This window comes from Carassius auratus, unplaced genomic scaffold (genome assembly GCF_003368295.1).
Source record: "Carassius auratus strain Wakin unplaced genomic scaffold, ASM336829v1 scaf_tig00037716, whole genome shotgun sequence".
Lineage (NCBI taxonomy): Eukaryota > Metazoa > Chordata > Actinopteri > Cypriniformes > Cyprinidae > Carassius > Carassius auratus.
In genome coordinates this window covers 13,936-28,296 of record NW_020526399.1, presented here as the reverse complement: position 1 = coordinate 28,296, position 14,361 = coordinate 13,936, and the positions used below count along the sequence as shown (strand labels likewise).

At 34.1% G+C, this 14,361-nt stretch overlaps 1 protein-coding gene across 1 annotated transcript; it reads right to left on the bottom strand.

The window, feature by feature from the left end:
* Positions 1-250: 250 nt before the first annotated feature.
* LOC113083318 (cAMP-dependent protein kinase type II-beta regulatory subunit-like) lies at positions 251-9,558 on the bottom strand. Its single transcript, XM_026254474.1, has 11 exons — positions 8,802-9,558; positions 8,231-8,266; positions 5,731-5,783; positions 5,562-5,645; positions 4,583-4,689; positions 4,349-4,502; positions 3,130-3,231; positions 2,921-2,995; positions 1,671-1,739; positions 1,454-1,589; positions 251-1,373 (listed from the first exon to the last, which is right to left on the bottom strand). Exons 1-11 carry the CDS (start codon positions 9,070-9,072, stop codon positions 1,240-1,242), a joined length of 1,221 nt encoding a protein of 406 aa, XP_026110259.1. The 5' UTR covers positions 9,073-9,558; the 3' UTR covers positions 251-1,239.
* Positions 9,559-14,361: the final 4,803 nt, after the last annotated feature.

Here is a 14,361-nt window from a genome sequence, read left to right as displayed (position 1 = left end):
TTTGGAGAAATTACGCATTGCATCACTTTTTCACCAATGGATGTGAATGGGTGCCGTCAGAATGAGAGTCCAAACAGCTGATAAAAACATCATAATAATCCACAAGTAATACACATCAGCCGTTATTATCAGAAATAATAACCATTTTGGACTCTCATTCTGACGGCACCCATTCATATCCATTGGAGGGCAAGTGATGCAATGCTACATTTCTCCAAATCTGATGAAGAAACAAACTCATCTACATCTTAAAATAGCCCGAGGGTGAGTACATTTTAATTTTTGGGTGAACTGTTCATCAAATTATGTATTTTCATTACACTGGCATCAAAGTGTGATAATATTCAAACTGCATTTTAATTTTTAAATGTAATCAAGACTTTGCATCTCCATCCCCTTTTCTCATATCATATTCTCAAGCAGTTTGAACGTTTATTATCTCTTGGAAGTGTAATGAATCTTGAGTATTAAAGTCAACGTGAAACAATTAATTTGACTTCTGAATCTGAAATATTAATGAGTTAAATAGGATATTTAAAAAATCTGATTATATTTATCAGAATTGATTTGACAGTCAAATAAAATGGGTGTTTCATACCAGAATAAATTAATGAAAACAAATGTTGGATTAGAGGCATTGGCATTTTTACTACAAACTTTATTTTTTAAATGAATGCTCTCTAATTAAACACGTTCAGTTTAGTTTTCATGTTGACTTTAAACTGTTTTTCATAATTCGTTATATGTAACCGTTCACGTTTTTTGTAACCGGTGTCATCTAGATGCAACTCTAATATTTAGTCTTACAGTAAAAATGACTCGCATAACACTGAAAACATGAACAAATGCTCAACAGCAGATTTTAAAATCCATAAACATCGCTTCAAAAGAATAAATTAACATGTTACTGTACTGTATATGACATGATAATGCAGTCTCTGTGAGGACGTCACTGTAAAAGACGCAGCATGTGAAAGAAACACAGAAAATAATGTTATCAAATCCCCGGACCAAATAACTTTGAGGAAACCTCGATTACCCCGGAGGAAAATGCTCACATCTGGCTTTTCACATCTAAAAAAAAATCATGATCTTTGATCATCTGTGAACGCAAAACAATAACTTCAAGTTTATGATCTAAAGTTCATGTTTCTCAATCATGGTGACGGACCTCTACTTACCATTTCTCATCATTTCATGTTGCATTTGTAGTTTGCGGTGTTTATTGATGAACTGATTTCATGCATTGGGCTCCTGTATTGCGACGTGACTCCCGAAGAGCGTGATCAGCTGCTCCTCGTAATTGGCTATGTTTCGTTTCATGATGTCCATGCAGGGGCCTAATAACCTCTCGAACGCCTGCACGTCCATTACTGTGAATCACAAGGTGAAGGATCACGTGACCCGCCGTGCAGCTGCGATGCATTATGTTTTATCGTTTATAATGCATTACCTAAGCATTTGACGTTGTCCATGGCGTATGCAGATGCCGCCCGTGGCTTGTTAGTGACGAGTGCAAGCTCTCCAAAGTACTGGCCTCTTGAGCATGTGGCGATCTCCACCTCCTCGTCTTCGGTGTCGTTTTTTGACTAAGAAAAACAATGTAAATGCAAGTGAATCAAGCTGAAGGATTTCTGGGTTTATTAGTTTGTGCTGATCATTTAACTCACCTTGCTTCTCTTCATGGTGATCCTAACGTGTCCTGACTCTACGATGTAGAAAGATTGTGCCAGATCACCCTGAAAACAAGGCGGTTAGACACACACTCAGCACTACAGATATATTACGTTTGGGGTTAAAGAAGTGTCTTCAAGGCTGCATTTATTTGACCAAAAATACAGAAAAATCAGTAATATTGTGAAATATTATTGCAGTTGAAAAGAACTGTTTTCTATTTGAATTTATTGTAAAATGTAATTTATTCCTGTGATCAAAGCTGACTTTTTTTCTCCAGTCTCCAGTGTCACGTGATCTTCAGAAATCATGATATAATATACTGCTCAAGAAACATTTCTGATTATTATCAATGCTGAAAACTGATCACACTTTTGTGGTATTTTATTGTTTTTCGGGATTCTTAAATTAATAGAAATAACACAAAAAAAACTGCACTCATTTGATTTTGCTTTGTTATATTATAAATATTTAATTGTAATTATTTGTTATTTTTTATTTCAATAATTAACCATTGCTGAATAAAATTATTAATTTCTTATAAAAATATTATATTATATTATATTATATTATATTATATTATATTATATTATATTATATTATATTATATTATATTATATTATATTATATTATATTATATTATATTATTTTAAGGGCTGTCATATTGATCTAAACAGTATATACTTCTCCATTGATCTAATTTAGTATATACTAATTATAAAACATTTAATAATTAATTATTATATATGGTACAGTATACAAATATGAATAAGGGCTGTCAAGTTAATTAATTAATATTTAAGTTATTTAAAAAATATTTACATGTGATTATGTGTGTGTGTATTTCTTTAAATACGTGTTTGTGTGTGTGTGTGTGTGTGTGTGTGTGTATAAATATATATATACAGCACATATGTTATTACATTACATGCATATATTGTGTAAAGGCAAACTTTTATTTTGGTTGTGAATAATCAATTTGACAGATTTAAATATTATATAACAACATAATTATACATATTATAATAGATAGCTAAATGACTTAAATTGGATGAACCATTAAATTACTTTATCGGTTTGTATTCACAAATTGTGCTCAATCTGATGAAATATAAAAGTGCTGAGCATGAATACAGAAATGTAATGGTCAAAGAAATGTTCTTTCAAAAGTCCAGGTTTATAATGACTGTAGGAACCCGTAATAATCTGTTAAACCTTTGTTCATTAGTGTTGTCTGCGCTCTAACCTGAGCGATGATCTGTTCTCCACTGTTGAACACTTTAGTCGACAGCACATCAACCACCTTCATCCTCTCTGAAACCTGCAAACCAGAGACGCCGTCATTTATACAATCCACAGGAACTCAAATGACTTCTCCCAAAACAATCAAACAGAGGTAGCAGATAATATTTTGGTACGAGTTGCAGGGATGAATCCTAAAGTGTGTGTTCAAACCTCCAGAGACGTGAGCAGTGGAAGGGTCCCGATGAAAGCTTCGTACATTTTTCTTTTCTTCGCGTTGTTCCTTACGATGATCCTTCTGAACGTCAGCCGATCCTAGAGACGTTTAAACAAAGAAAACAACAAGATGATATTTTACCCTTCAGGAAAGCAGAGAAAGAGAGACCGAGTCTTTATAATCCTGTAATTGCAGTACTTTCTGTGAACAGCAGAGGGCGCTCTAGCACGAATAATTCATGAAATACACTTGGAGAAAAACAACAACAACAAAATATTTAGCATCTGATTTTACTGTAAACTTAAATACCAGGTTGTTGTTTTTCTATTAATTTTTTTATTCACGCTACTGCAAATTCATTAAATTATTAGTGAGTAAATTACAGTGTTATTTTAGTATCATTGATATACTGTTTTATTTTGTTAATATTCTGTATTTGATTTTATTTTTTATTATTTATGTTTTAATTTAAATTTTTATATTTCAATTTGTTGTTGTGTTTTTGTATTCATATCTCACAATTCAAACTTTTTTTTTCAGAATTACAAGTTATAAATACAGAATTATGAGATTTTTTTTTTAAATTTACAGCTCACAATTTATTTATTTTATCCTTTTTATTACTTTCACATTTTAGTTTTAGTAATTTTAGTACTTTAAACTTTTTAATGAGAATTAGAAATGTTGCCTTCGCAAACGGCTGAAATAAAAGAGTTTTTAAAATATATTTTATTTTGTTGTAAATGTATGTTTATTTTATTTCCCTAAATTAAATTTTTATGGTTTTAAATATGGAAGCTAATATCTGCCACAAAATGACAAAACTAAGTCAATAAATAAGTAAAGGTAAATGATGACAAATATTTTTTATAAAAAATTTTTTTTTTTTTTATGGAAGCTTGTTGCAAAAAACTTTTTATCTTGCAATTCTGACATTGTTTTCCACACAATTCTGTTTTAATATCTCACAATTCAGACTTTTTTCTCAGAATTACAAGATATAAATGAAGTCAGAATTGTAAGATTTCCTGACTCGTTTTTCTCAGAACTGCTAATTCATATCTCACAATTCTGAGTTTAAATCTTTGCAATTTTGACTTTTTACACATTGTGAAAAATTTTACAATTACATTTTCATCTTTTTTAATTCTGCAGCAGATAAGGGCTGTCATAAATGTTAACCGTGGGACACGATGAGACACAGAGGTGACTCACGAGGCCCCACAGGGCTCCAGACGAGGTGGCGATGATGCTGGCGGCCCTCGGCGTGTTGTACATCAGGGCCAGCTCTCCGAAACTCCCACGGTGGTCATAAGAGCCCACGGTCCGCCTGGTGCCGTCCACTTTCAGCTCGATGTCAAACGTTCCCCTGCACCAGAAACACGAACAGATCTGAGCGTCTGAAAGGTTCAGACACCAGCAGCACCAGCTCAAGACGATCATTCGTACCTCTCAATGACGTAGAAGTTGTCTCCATCATCGTCTTGATCGATGACGTGCTCTCCGCTCACCACCACCTTCTCAAACATGGCATCCAACACCTGAGACATCTGCTCCTGGTGGTGTGCAGAGACAAATATGAGCCTTAAATCTGCTCAAGGGAAAGGAGATATTTAACATATTTCAGGGTTTGATCCCAGTGATGTCATAGTAAGCTCAATCTAAAACCAGAAAAAAATGACTTGAAATAAAATGCATTAACTGAAAAAATTACTAAATATAATTAAACTGTTACAATTAAGTAAAAAAAATAAATAAATAATAAAAAATTTAAATTTAATAAAAACTCATATAAATTAAATTAACTCAAGTATCTCAAAATATACTTTAACATTTTTTTTCATTAAGTTGGAATAAAATAAAATGTAAATATTATGAAATGACCAAACCAAAATGCTGCCTTGGCTGATAACTTAAATAAATCTAAAACCGATATAACACTGACATTAAAAAAATAAAATAAACCAAAAGCATAATATTAAAAGAAAGAAAAAAAAACTAATAAAAATAACAAAAGCACATAACGAAGCTACTAAAAATAAAAACAAATAAAACTGAAACCAACCATAGTTTTTAACTATGAAAAGTGCTTTACAAATAAAATATATTATTATTATTATTCATTGGTAAACTAAAAAAAATTACAAAAGCACATAAGAAAATTTACAAAAATTAATCTAAAAATCGTAATAAAAACTATAAAAGTATGTACAGTAAATAATACTAAAATAGCAACATCATTAAGGTGAGTAGATGTTGACAGGTTAATTTTTTTATCTTTCTTTTTATTTTTACATAATATGCAAGATGAGACATCTTTTTAAAAATATACTAAATAAACCATCCATGTTACTGTTAGTGGTTCAAAAAAAAAAAAAAAAAAAAAGCCAAACTTTGCATTTTATTCTCTCCTAGTTGATAATGTTACCTGGTCCAGGTTTTTGAACAGTAGGATGTCTTTGCAGGCGTCCTGTAGTCTCTGTCTCTGCTCGTCTGTTTTGGGGTGAGTGACCTGAGGACACAGCAAAGCATGATGGGATACAGATGCCTCAGAAAGAGGAGTAACTCTGTCGCCGGAGCAGGTTTGGGGAACTCACCCTGGGTTCCCTCTCCTCTTCATCTTCATCAGGGTTGTACGCCTCCGCACAAACTGTGCAAAGACCAACCAGTTAGGAAACCAGGAGCAGGTTTAGAGTCCAAAACAAATAAAACCAACCAATTAAAATACAGAGCTTTGTGCAAGCTGTTATGATAAAAACAAGCCATTTTAAGAGCATCTTAATGTCTAAACGCTGGATTATTGGATTGTTTACATGGTTAAATCATAACAATAACAATACTGTAATAATGAGTCTCCTAGTGAAACACTGCAGGAGATGTTTCGCAGATTGTCCAAGATGCTCTTTTATAAACTTGAAGACAAGTTACAGATATATATTCAAGAGCTGGAAGAAGGTTTTCAGTGAATAAAAGATTACATTTAGGTATGTTTCTCACACAAATCTAATCCAATCAAATCTAAAATGAGAAACACTGCTTTTGCTTTGGCAGATAACTGAAATATAACAATAATTATGAATAAAAATAATGTAACCTAAACATTAATGTAAAAAAAAAAACGAGTAAAAAAAAGCCCAAGGCACATTAAAGAAAAAATAATAAAAATGAAAACTGCAAACGAAATGAATAATCTGAACCTTAATAGTAATAAAATGTAATTTAATTAAATTAAAACTGGCATAAAATAGATTAAATCCAAATATTTAAAATAAAATAACAAAAGAACATAACATTACTAAAAAGGAAAAGGAAATCTGAAATAAATATGTTAACACTTAACTAAGTTATATATATATATAAACAATTAAATATCAAAAGCACAAAATAAAATTATTAAAAATAATTTTTTTATTACAAATAAATTAATCCTAAATAGTTATATTTAAAATAAAATAATAAAATGACAAAAGAACACAAAATTACTAAAAAGAATCAATAAAACTGATATAAAAATAAATTAAACCTAAATATATATATATTAAAATAAAATGGAAACTAAAACTGAAATAAAAATAAACCTAAAAAAAAATTAATTACCAAAGAATCAGAATAATATGATGATTTTCTGCTCAAACAAACATTTCTGATTATTATAATGACTTCATTTTCATTTTTCTTTTATCAATTTAATGCATCCTCTCCGAATAAAAGTATTTATTTAAAAAAAATAAAAAAACAGACCCTAAACTTTTAGTGCAAGTGTACACTTTATGTCATTCTTGATCACATCTGGTCTGATCTGAGCTGTTCTTACTCACAGAGTTCAAACCGGACATGAAATAAACCAGATGGGGAACAACGTTTAACACTTTGAGTTTTATAGAAGCTTTTCTCCCGTAAGATCCTGACAGATGTATGTAGATACGATTCATCTCTGTCTATCACATCAATATAAGAACTGAATATGTTCCTCTTCCTGACACGATGAACTAATTTCTTTATAATTGACCACCAGACTTCTACTTTTGTCCATTATAATCCGCCTTCATTTCCTCTTTGAGTCCAGTCTGTCAGCACTGCACATTAAAACGGCTCCATCCGTCTTCACTTGTGGTTGATAGAGACCCACGAGAGACTGAACTTTACACTTTAGTTCTGCAAACAAAGCTGATCTTCCATTAGCTCTCTCATCTCTCAGTGAGAGCAGTAATGATATGTTAACAAGACAAAAGGCCACAAATGCAAGTCAGACAGAGTAGGCTGTTCAATAAGTTTGAAAATCTTAAGAAAAATACTGAATTAAAGGAATAGTTGACCCCAAAAATAAGTGAAAATTTGCTGAGAGTGTACTTACCTTCAGGCCATGCACTATGTAGATGAGTTTGTTTCTTCATCAGGTTTGGAGAAATGTAGCATTGCATCACTTGCTCACCAATGGATGTGAATGGGTGCCGTCAGAATGAGAGTCCAAACAGCTGATAAAAACATCACAATAATCCACAGCAGTCCATTTTTCACTGCAGAAATGAATATTATGGATAGAAGACTTGCATTTGGAAGAAAGTTTGAAGTTAAAACATATTTTAAAACATACATTGTTTTTTTTTTTTTTTACAAAAATGCAGCTTTTGTCTTCTCCAGATGTTGACTGATGGACTGGAGTGATGTGGATTACTGTGATGTTTTTATCAGCTGTTCGGACTCTCATTCTGACGGCACCCATTCACATCCATTGGTGAGCGAGTGATGCAATGCTGCATTTTTCCAAAGCTGATGAAGAAACAAACTCACCTACATCTTGCATGACCTGAAGATGAGCATATTTCCAGCAATTTTGTATTTTGGGTGAACTATTCCTTTAATTCTCTTTGGTCACCAAATCGGGTTCAACAGTATATTACTATCATAATATAAATCCTCATTGAAAGCTCTTTTGCAGATGTGATTTATGAGAGTAATGCACTTGACATGTTGCTTTGACTAGATTGAATATATAAAATTTTACTTTAGTTTTTCTTTCCAGGAACACACCTAAATTCATAATCATATTAACTGAATCTGACTGGTACAGTACCGCGTTGCCGGAAATTGACTTACCAGAAACTCTCCGGACAAATCTGTTGATAACTGGAGCTGAAATGAAAGAAAGAAAAATTACTCATATAGTGCATTTCAGTATAACGGAATATAAATGGCTATAAAATATTTAATTCAATATGCCACAGTAATGGCCTAGATGGATCCGTTATCACACAGCCTGACCAAAATCTAAAGGTTTGCCTCTTAATTGATACTCCCTCTGACTGACACACATCACATGGTCATAGAAACACAAAGCATTTGCATGCAAAAAAACGACAGGAAAAGGCCTCGTGCCAATATTTTGTCCTAATGCACACAGGGCCTATGAATATAAACCAGATTGTCCAAGCCCAAGCAATCAGATTAGAGCGTTTAAGTTCTAGTTTTATTGTTCCGATCCCCTTCTTCAAAGATTGAGATGTGTGATCATGCATCACCACTGAACAAAAGAGCAGAGTTTTGCATTAAAGCATACGCTGTTGTGCATCCAGGGTGTCTGTATGAATGGAGATCTAGCTGATGCATGCACGCGCAGTGTCCTAGCATCGCAATGAATGGAGGAAGAGCGCACGCACGCATGAATTACCTACGAATTCTTCATCGTCATCATCATCATCCTCTTCCTCTCCGTTCTCGGAGTCGATCTGCATGGCCTCCTCCATGAAGTTGACGGCTTTCCCCGCTCGCGCGGCTGAATTGAGCTCATTGCCGAACGCGCCTCCGCGCGTCTCGTTCTCCTTGAGGCGCGTGAAGTACTGCAGCGCGAACTCCAGCAGATCTCCCGGCTGGTTCCGGAGCACCTCCACGGTAAAGCTCTGCAGAAGCTCCGTCAAGCCCTCGGGGATTTCTATACTCATTTCCTGACGGTCAAATGTGCGCAAAATTCGGCCTGATCTTGCGCGTGAAACAGTCGGTCCCGTCTCGCCGCGCGTCAGCGGAGGAGAATGATCTTCAAACGCGTCAGAGGGAACGCGTCGGGTCTCTCACTACTCCACCATCTGCGTCTGTTTCCTCTCGTGTCCGACCGTGTCCTCTAATTTGAGGGTGTAAAAATGGCAGGGAATTCAAGAGCTGGCATCCTTCTTTTCTTTTTTTTTTTTTGCGTTGCTGGCTCCAGGAAAGCCGCGCATGTGATGCGGGAAACCATGGCAACCAGCATCCTGGGATTTGCGCAGGAGGAACGCGAACGCAACGCGATTAGCTAGAACGCGACGCGAGCGCTTAAATAATCACTGCGATTTCACACGAAAGATACGTTTTTGGACACGTACCATGGTATTATTTGTAATATTAATTTAAATCACCATATTGCAAGTGTATGTAAATAGCACAGGCCTATATGAATATGGAAATCATTCAGAACTATGGTAGGGAAGACCGGGGCTAGTTGTCACACTTTTTCTCTTTTAAATTAAATTAAATTAAATTTATGCATTTAGCAGAAGCTTTTATCCAAAGCGACTTGCATTCAAGCTATCAATTTATACATATCACGTGTTCTTTTACATACATATATTTTCCATACACTTTCAGAAACAAAATTTAATTCTAAAATAAGTAAATGGAAAATAAATTGATATAGGCCTAAGTTGAAATAAAATAATTCATGAAATTACAAAATGGAAAAGGTAATAAAAATAACATTGTGTCAATTAGAAACTTTTGAAAAAAATATTATATAAAGTAAAGTTACAATATAGGCTACAGTATTTATTTATGCTATGTATAAATATTATATAAAATTAAAATATACAATATAAATCTCCTGTGACAACCTACCCCAGCATGAGTTTTATGAAAAAACCCATAGAACATAGTTCAGCAAGACGTCTGTGAATTCAAGACCTTACAGTCCTGTGTGACAACTAGCCCCAGTCTCCTGTGATATAAACAGAATCAAAATACCATTACTGTACATAAAACTGTACCATATAATACAGATTTAAGGTAGAGTTTTATATATTCAGTGTTGTGCCTCTTTAGAGCAACTCTTTCAAAAATAATTAAGTTAATGGATAACCCAAGACCTCAAGCAGAATTAGACTAAGTGGGTTGCTGGTTAATCCCGTTCTTATGACAAATATGAGCTGATTACGTTGAGATTATTAAGCGAGAATACATTTTAAAATTGGAGAGAAGAGTTTGACCTTCTGGGAACAATTAGATTGTTATTATATAAAGGTGTGAGGCCTTTCAACTCACTCGAAATCTATTAAGTGTTTAGAATAGAATAGAATATAGAATAGAATATAATCAGTGCTGTGAGTGGGCCGGTGCGCACCGGTACTCAGTACCGCCACTTCCAAATATAGCTCTTGAGCGTACCGCCACCTCTCCGTGCACCCAGAACGTGCTTTTAGCTTACCGGTACGCTCATTTGGACATCTGTTTTAATAGAGGTTTTAAACCTTTGCCTGCTCTGCTGCTTTTCAGAGCGCCCTTCACAAGGCACGTTTACTAATTCTTCCTAGTTCGGAGTGCGGAGCGTGAATCATTTGAACCTGTTCGGGAGTTCGTAGTGGGTTTGCGAATCATTTGAGTCAGTTCGGGAGTTCAAAGTGGGTTCACGAATCATTTGAATCAGTTCAGGAGTTCCTAGCGGGTTCGCAAATCATTTGAATCAGTTCGGGAGTTCGTAGCGGGTTTGCAAATCATTTGAGTCAGTTTGGGGATCGCGAATCATTTGAATCAGTTCGGGAGTTCGTAGCGGATTTGCGAATCATTTGAGTCAGTTCGGGAGTTCGTAGTGGGTTTGCGAATCATTTGAGTCAGTTCGGGAGTTCAAAGTGGGTTCGCGAATCATTTGAATCAGTTCGGGAGTTCGTAGCGGGTTTGCAAATCATTTGAGTCAGTTTGGGAGTTCGTAGCGGGTTTGCGAATCATTTGAGTCAGTTTGGGGATCGCGAATCATTTGAATCAGTTCGGGAGTTCGTAGCGGATTTGCGAATCATTTGAGTCAGTTCGGGAGTTCGTAGCGGATTTGCGAATCATTTGAATCAGTTCGGGAGTTCGTAGCGGATTTGCGAATCATTTGAGTCAGTTTGGGGATCGCGAATCATTTGAATCAGTTCGGGAGTTCATAGCGGGTTTGCGAATCATTTGAGTCAGTTTGGACGTTTATGCAGTAGCTCTTTCTAAGGGTATTTTTTCAAAATCCTTTTGCACATTTTATTTATGTTCAGTAGTTCTTTCTAGCTCAAGCAAATCCACAAACTAATAAAAGGATTTATTATTAAGGTCGCCTGTATATAAAAGCCCTTCAATATAGTTGGTGTTACCTCAGGGGATGAGGGGAGTCATCAATAAAAAAAAAACAGAATATATATATACGGTATATATATATGTATACGGTATATATATATATATATATATATATATATATATATATATATATATATATATATATATATATATATATATATATATATTAGGCCTGTCAAAAATAGCGCGTTAACGGCGTTAATTAGTTGTTTGTCGTTAATGTCACATTTTTTAACGCATTTTACGCATGCGCAGTGTGACAAATTATTTAGGTCAGGAAAGTCTCGTTGATCTCTGAATTCTCAAGATAGTGAAAAACAGCGGCGAGCGCTGCGACGAAAAACACAGAAGGAGCTTAAGGTTTTACCCCAGTTACTCGCAAATACATTCATGCCAAGCTCGATAAACAGACACGACTTTGGTAGTTGATACGCTGGAGCTTCTTCCTGTTATAGCGTCCTGTGTTTCACACTGCGCATGCGCAGAGCGCATACATGCAAAGCAGCGAAAATTACAGCTGTTTGGAAAAGCATATGCATTTTTACTTGGTTTTAGTGGCACTTGAAGCCTTCAGAACGTGAAAATATCGATCCTAAAGTATTGTGGCAGAGCAAATGAACACCTCCTAAAAACAAGAGTGCCCAGAGTGCAGAGGGCGCGTGTTTGTGTTTCTGAGTTCATTCTTTCCAGTTTCTCTATGCATAATTTCATAGATATGTGGCTATATTTAACCACTGGTTCACCTAAAACTCTTACACTATCTGTAGTTAAATGGCATGGTTTGATATAGTGCTCAGGTAAATTTGATCTAAGTAAATGTTAAACTTTTGAAATTCAGAAAAAAAAGAACCACATATTGATGAATCAATACATGAAAATTATGTATCTGTGTCCTGTTATTTATCTTTTGGTATGCATTTCAGAAAAAAAAAAATTGGTTAGGATTCAGGTGTAATTGCAAATAGTGATTAATCATGATTAATCCACTGAAAATTCTGATTAATTTGATAAAAAAAATTTAATCATTTGACAGCCCTAATATATATATATATATATACATACATAGCTAAAATAGAGTACCGGCACCTCTTTTGGGCCACTTAAAGCACTGAATAGAATAGAATATTAAAATAACTTTTTGGGAAATAAAAGATAAACATACATGGAGATATATTAATATTAATGATAGTCAGAGCATAAAAATCATGGCCATTTTTGCCATTTTTGCCTTTAAATGTTTTTTTTTTTTTTTTTGCATTTTTGATAATCAACTGTCCAGCTCAGAGCCAGACTGCCATCTGCTGGTCACTGTGTGGACGGACACTCACAAATGTCTGAGTTTCAGTCAAGAGATAGTCCGATTAAATTTAGATCATTTTTAACCAAGATAATTTCACATTGACACTATTTAATTAATTGAGTTATGATTCATTTAAAATATTATCTAGAGAGCTCAAAGGGTCAAATAGCTCAGGCTACTTCTGTGTTTGATGAGTGAAGATAAATGTGCATGATTTTTCCACTTAAGTTTTATTCTTAATTAATCTGTTTCAAATGTGTTCAAAATTATGATAAACAATTTGTGCATCACTGTTTGGTTGTTTAGACAGCATGTTCCCACCAAGGGAGATATACAGTAGGCTATATATATAATTTTTTAAGTAATTTTGGCTTTATCTCAGAATTCAGACGTTTTCTTGCAATTTTGAGAAGTAAAGTCAGAATTGTGAGATGAGAAGTCACAATTAACTTTATTTTAAATTCCAAGAAAAAATAGCACAATTATTAGGTGTAAACTTTTGTAGTTTATTCTGATGATGAGTTTGTTTTAGTTTAGAATATTGGAAAGTGATGTGGGTTTTCAACAAATGATTTGTAATTTACGGGCCCACAAATATAGTGTCGTATTTACTGTGTCGTATTTGCTTGTTTTATAGATAAAAAATGCAGTGCGTGTGTGTGTGTTTGTGTTTGTGTGTGTGTGTGTGTGTGTGTGTGTAAAAGATTTAACCAACAAAGACCAATAGACTACTGTACTGTATTTGGAAATGTCATTTCAAACCTCAATGATTTTCTTCTTTGAACACAGAAAGAGACTTTTGTAGATTATTGTCTGTTGAATATTCAGAGATGAAAATGAGATTCAATGGAAAGACTGAGAGTGAATAATTTATGTTAAATTTTGTTCCTCGTGGAAGGTTATCAAAGTCATATACATAATAATAGACATATGTTTCTTTCATGGTGCTTTTTGTCCATTTAATATGTTTTTGTTGTTGTTTTTTTGTCCTTTGTATTGAGGAGAACAGTAGGGTAAAATTATTCAAAATTTCTAATTTTATGTTTCAAAAAAGAACGAGTTGGATACAGGGGTTTGGTAGATGATTGAATTGTATTTATTTATGCATTAATTAAGTCATTAATCCTTTTGATGGTGAACTCACATTGGTTCGGCATCACAGAGACTGCAGTATTTAGTGCATAGAAATAAAAACTACAAAAGTATAATAATAATAAACTCAGACTTGTTCAGAGGGATATTCAGCTTGTCTTGGTGTTCTAGATCATGAAAGGGTTAACAACTCTGTGTGTCTGTGACATTGATTTCACCTTTGAATCACATCAAGATTACAGTATTTCCCAGCACTATCTTCAAGACTGAAAACTGCAAAGTAAAAAAAAAAAAGTACAAAATCTGATTTTTAAGATTGCAATACGTTCAGTGATGTGAAAATAACATGACTCTGATGTTACTGCATTTGATGCACAACACTAAGTGTGCAGCTCATGTTCTCTTCCAAGACAATATTTATATAGCTCAGATGATCTAATAGAGATCTCCCTGATGTCTTATTTAAGGATCAGATGTCTTGGGAGTCTCTCAT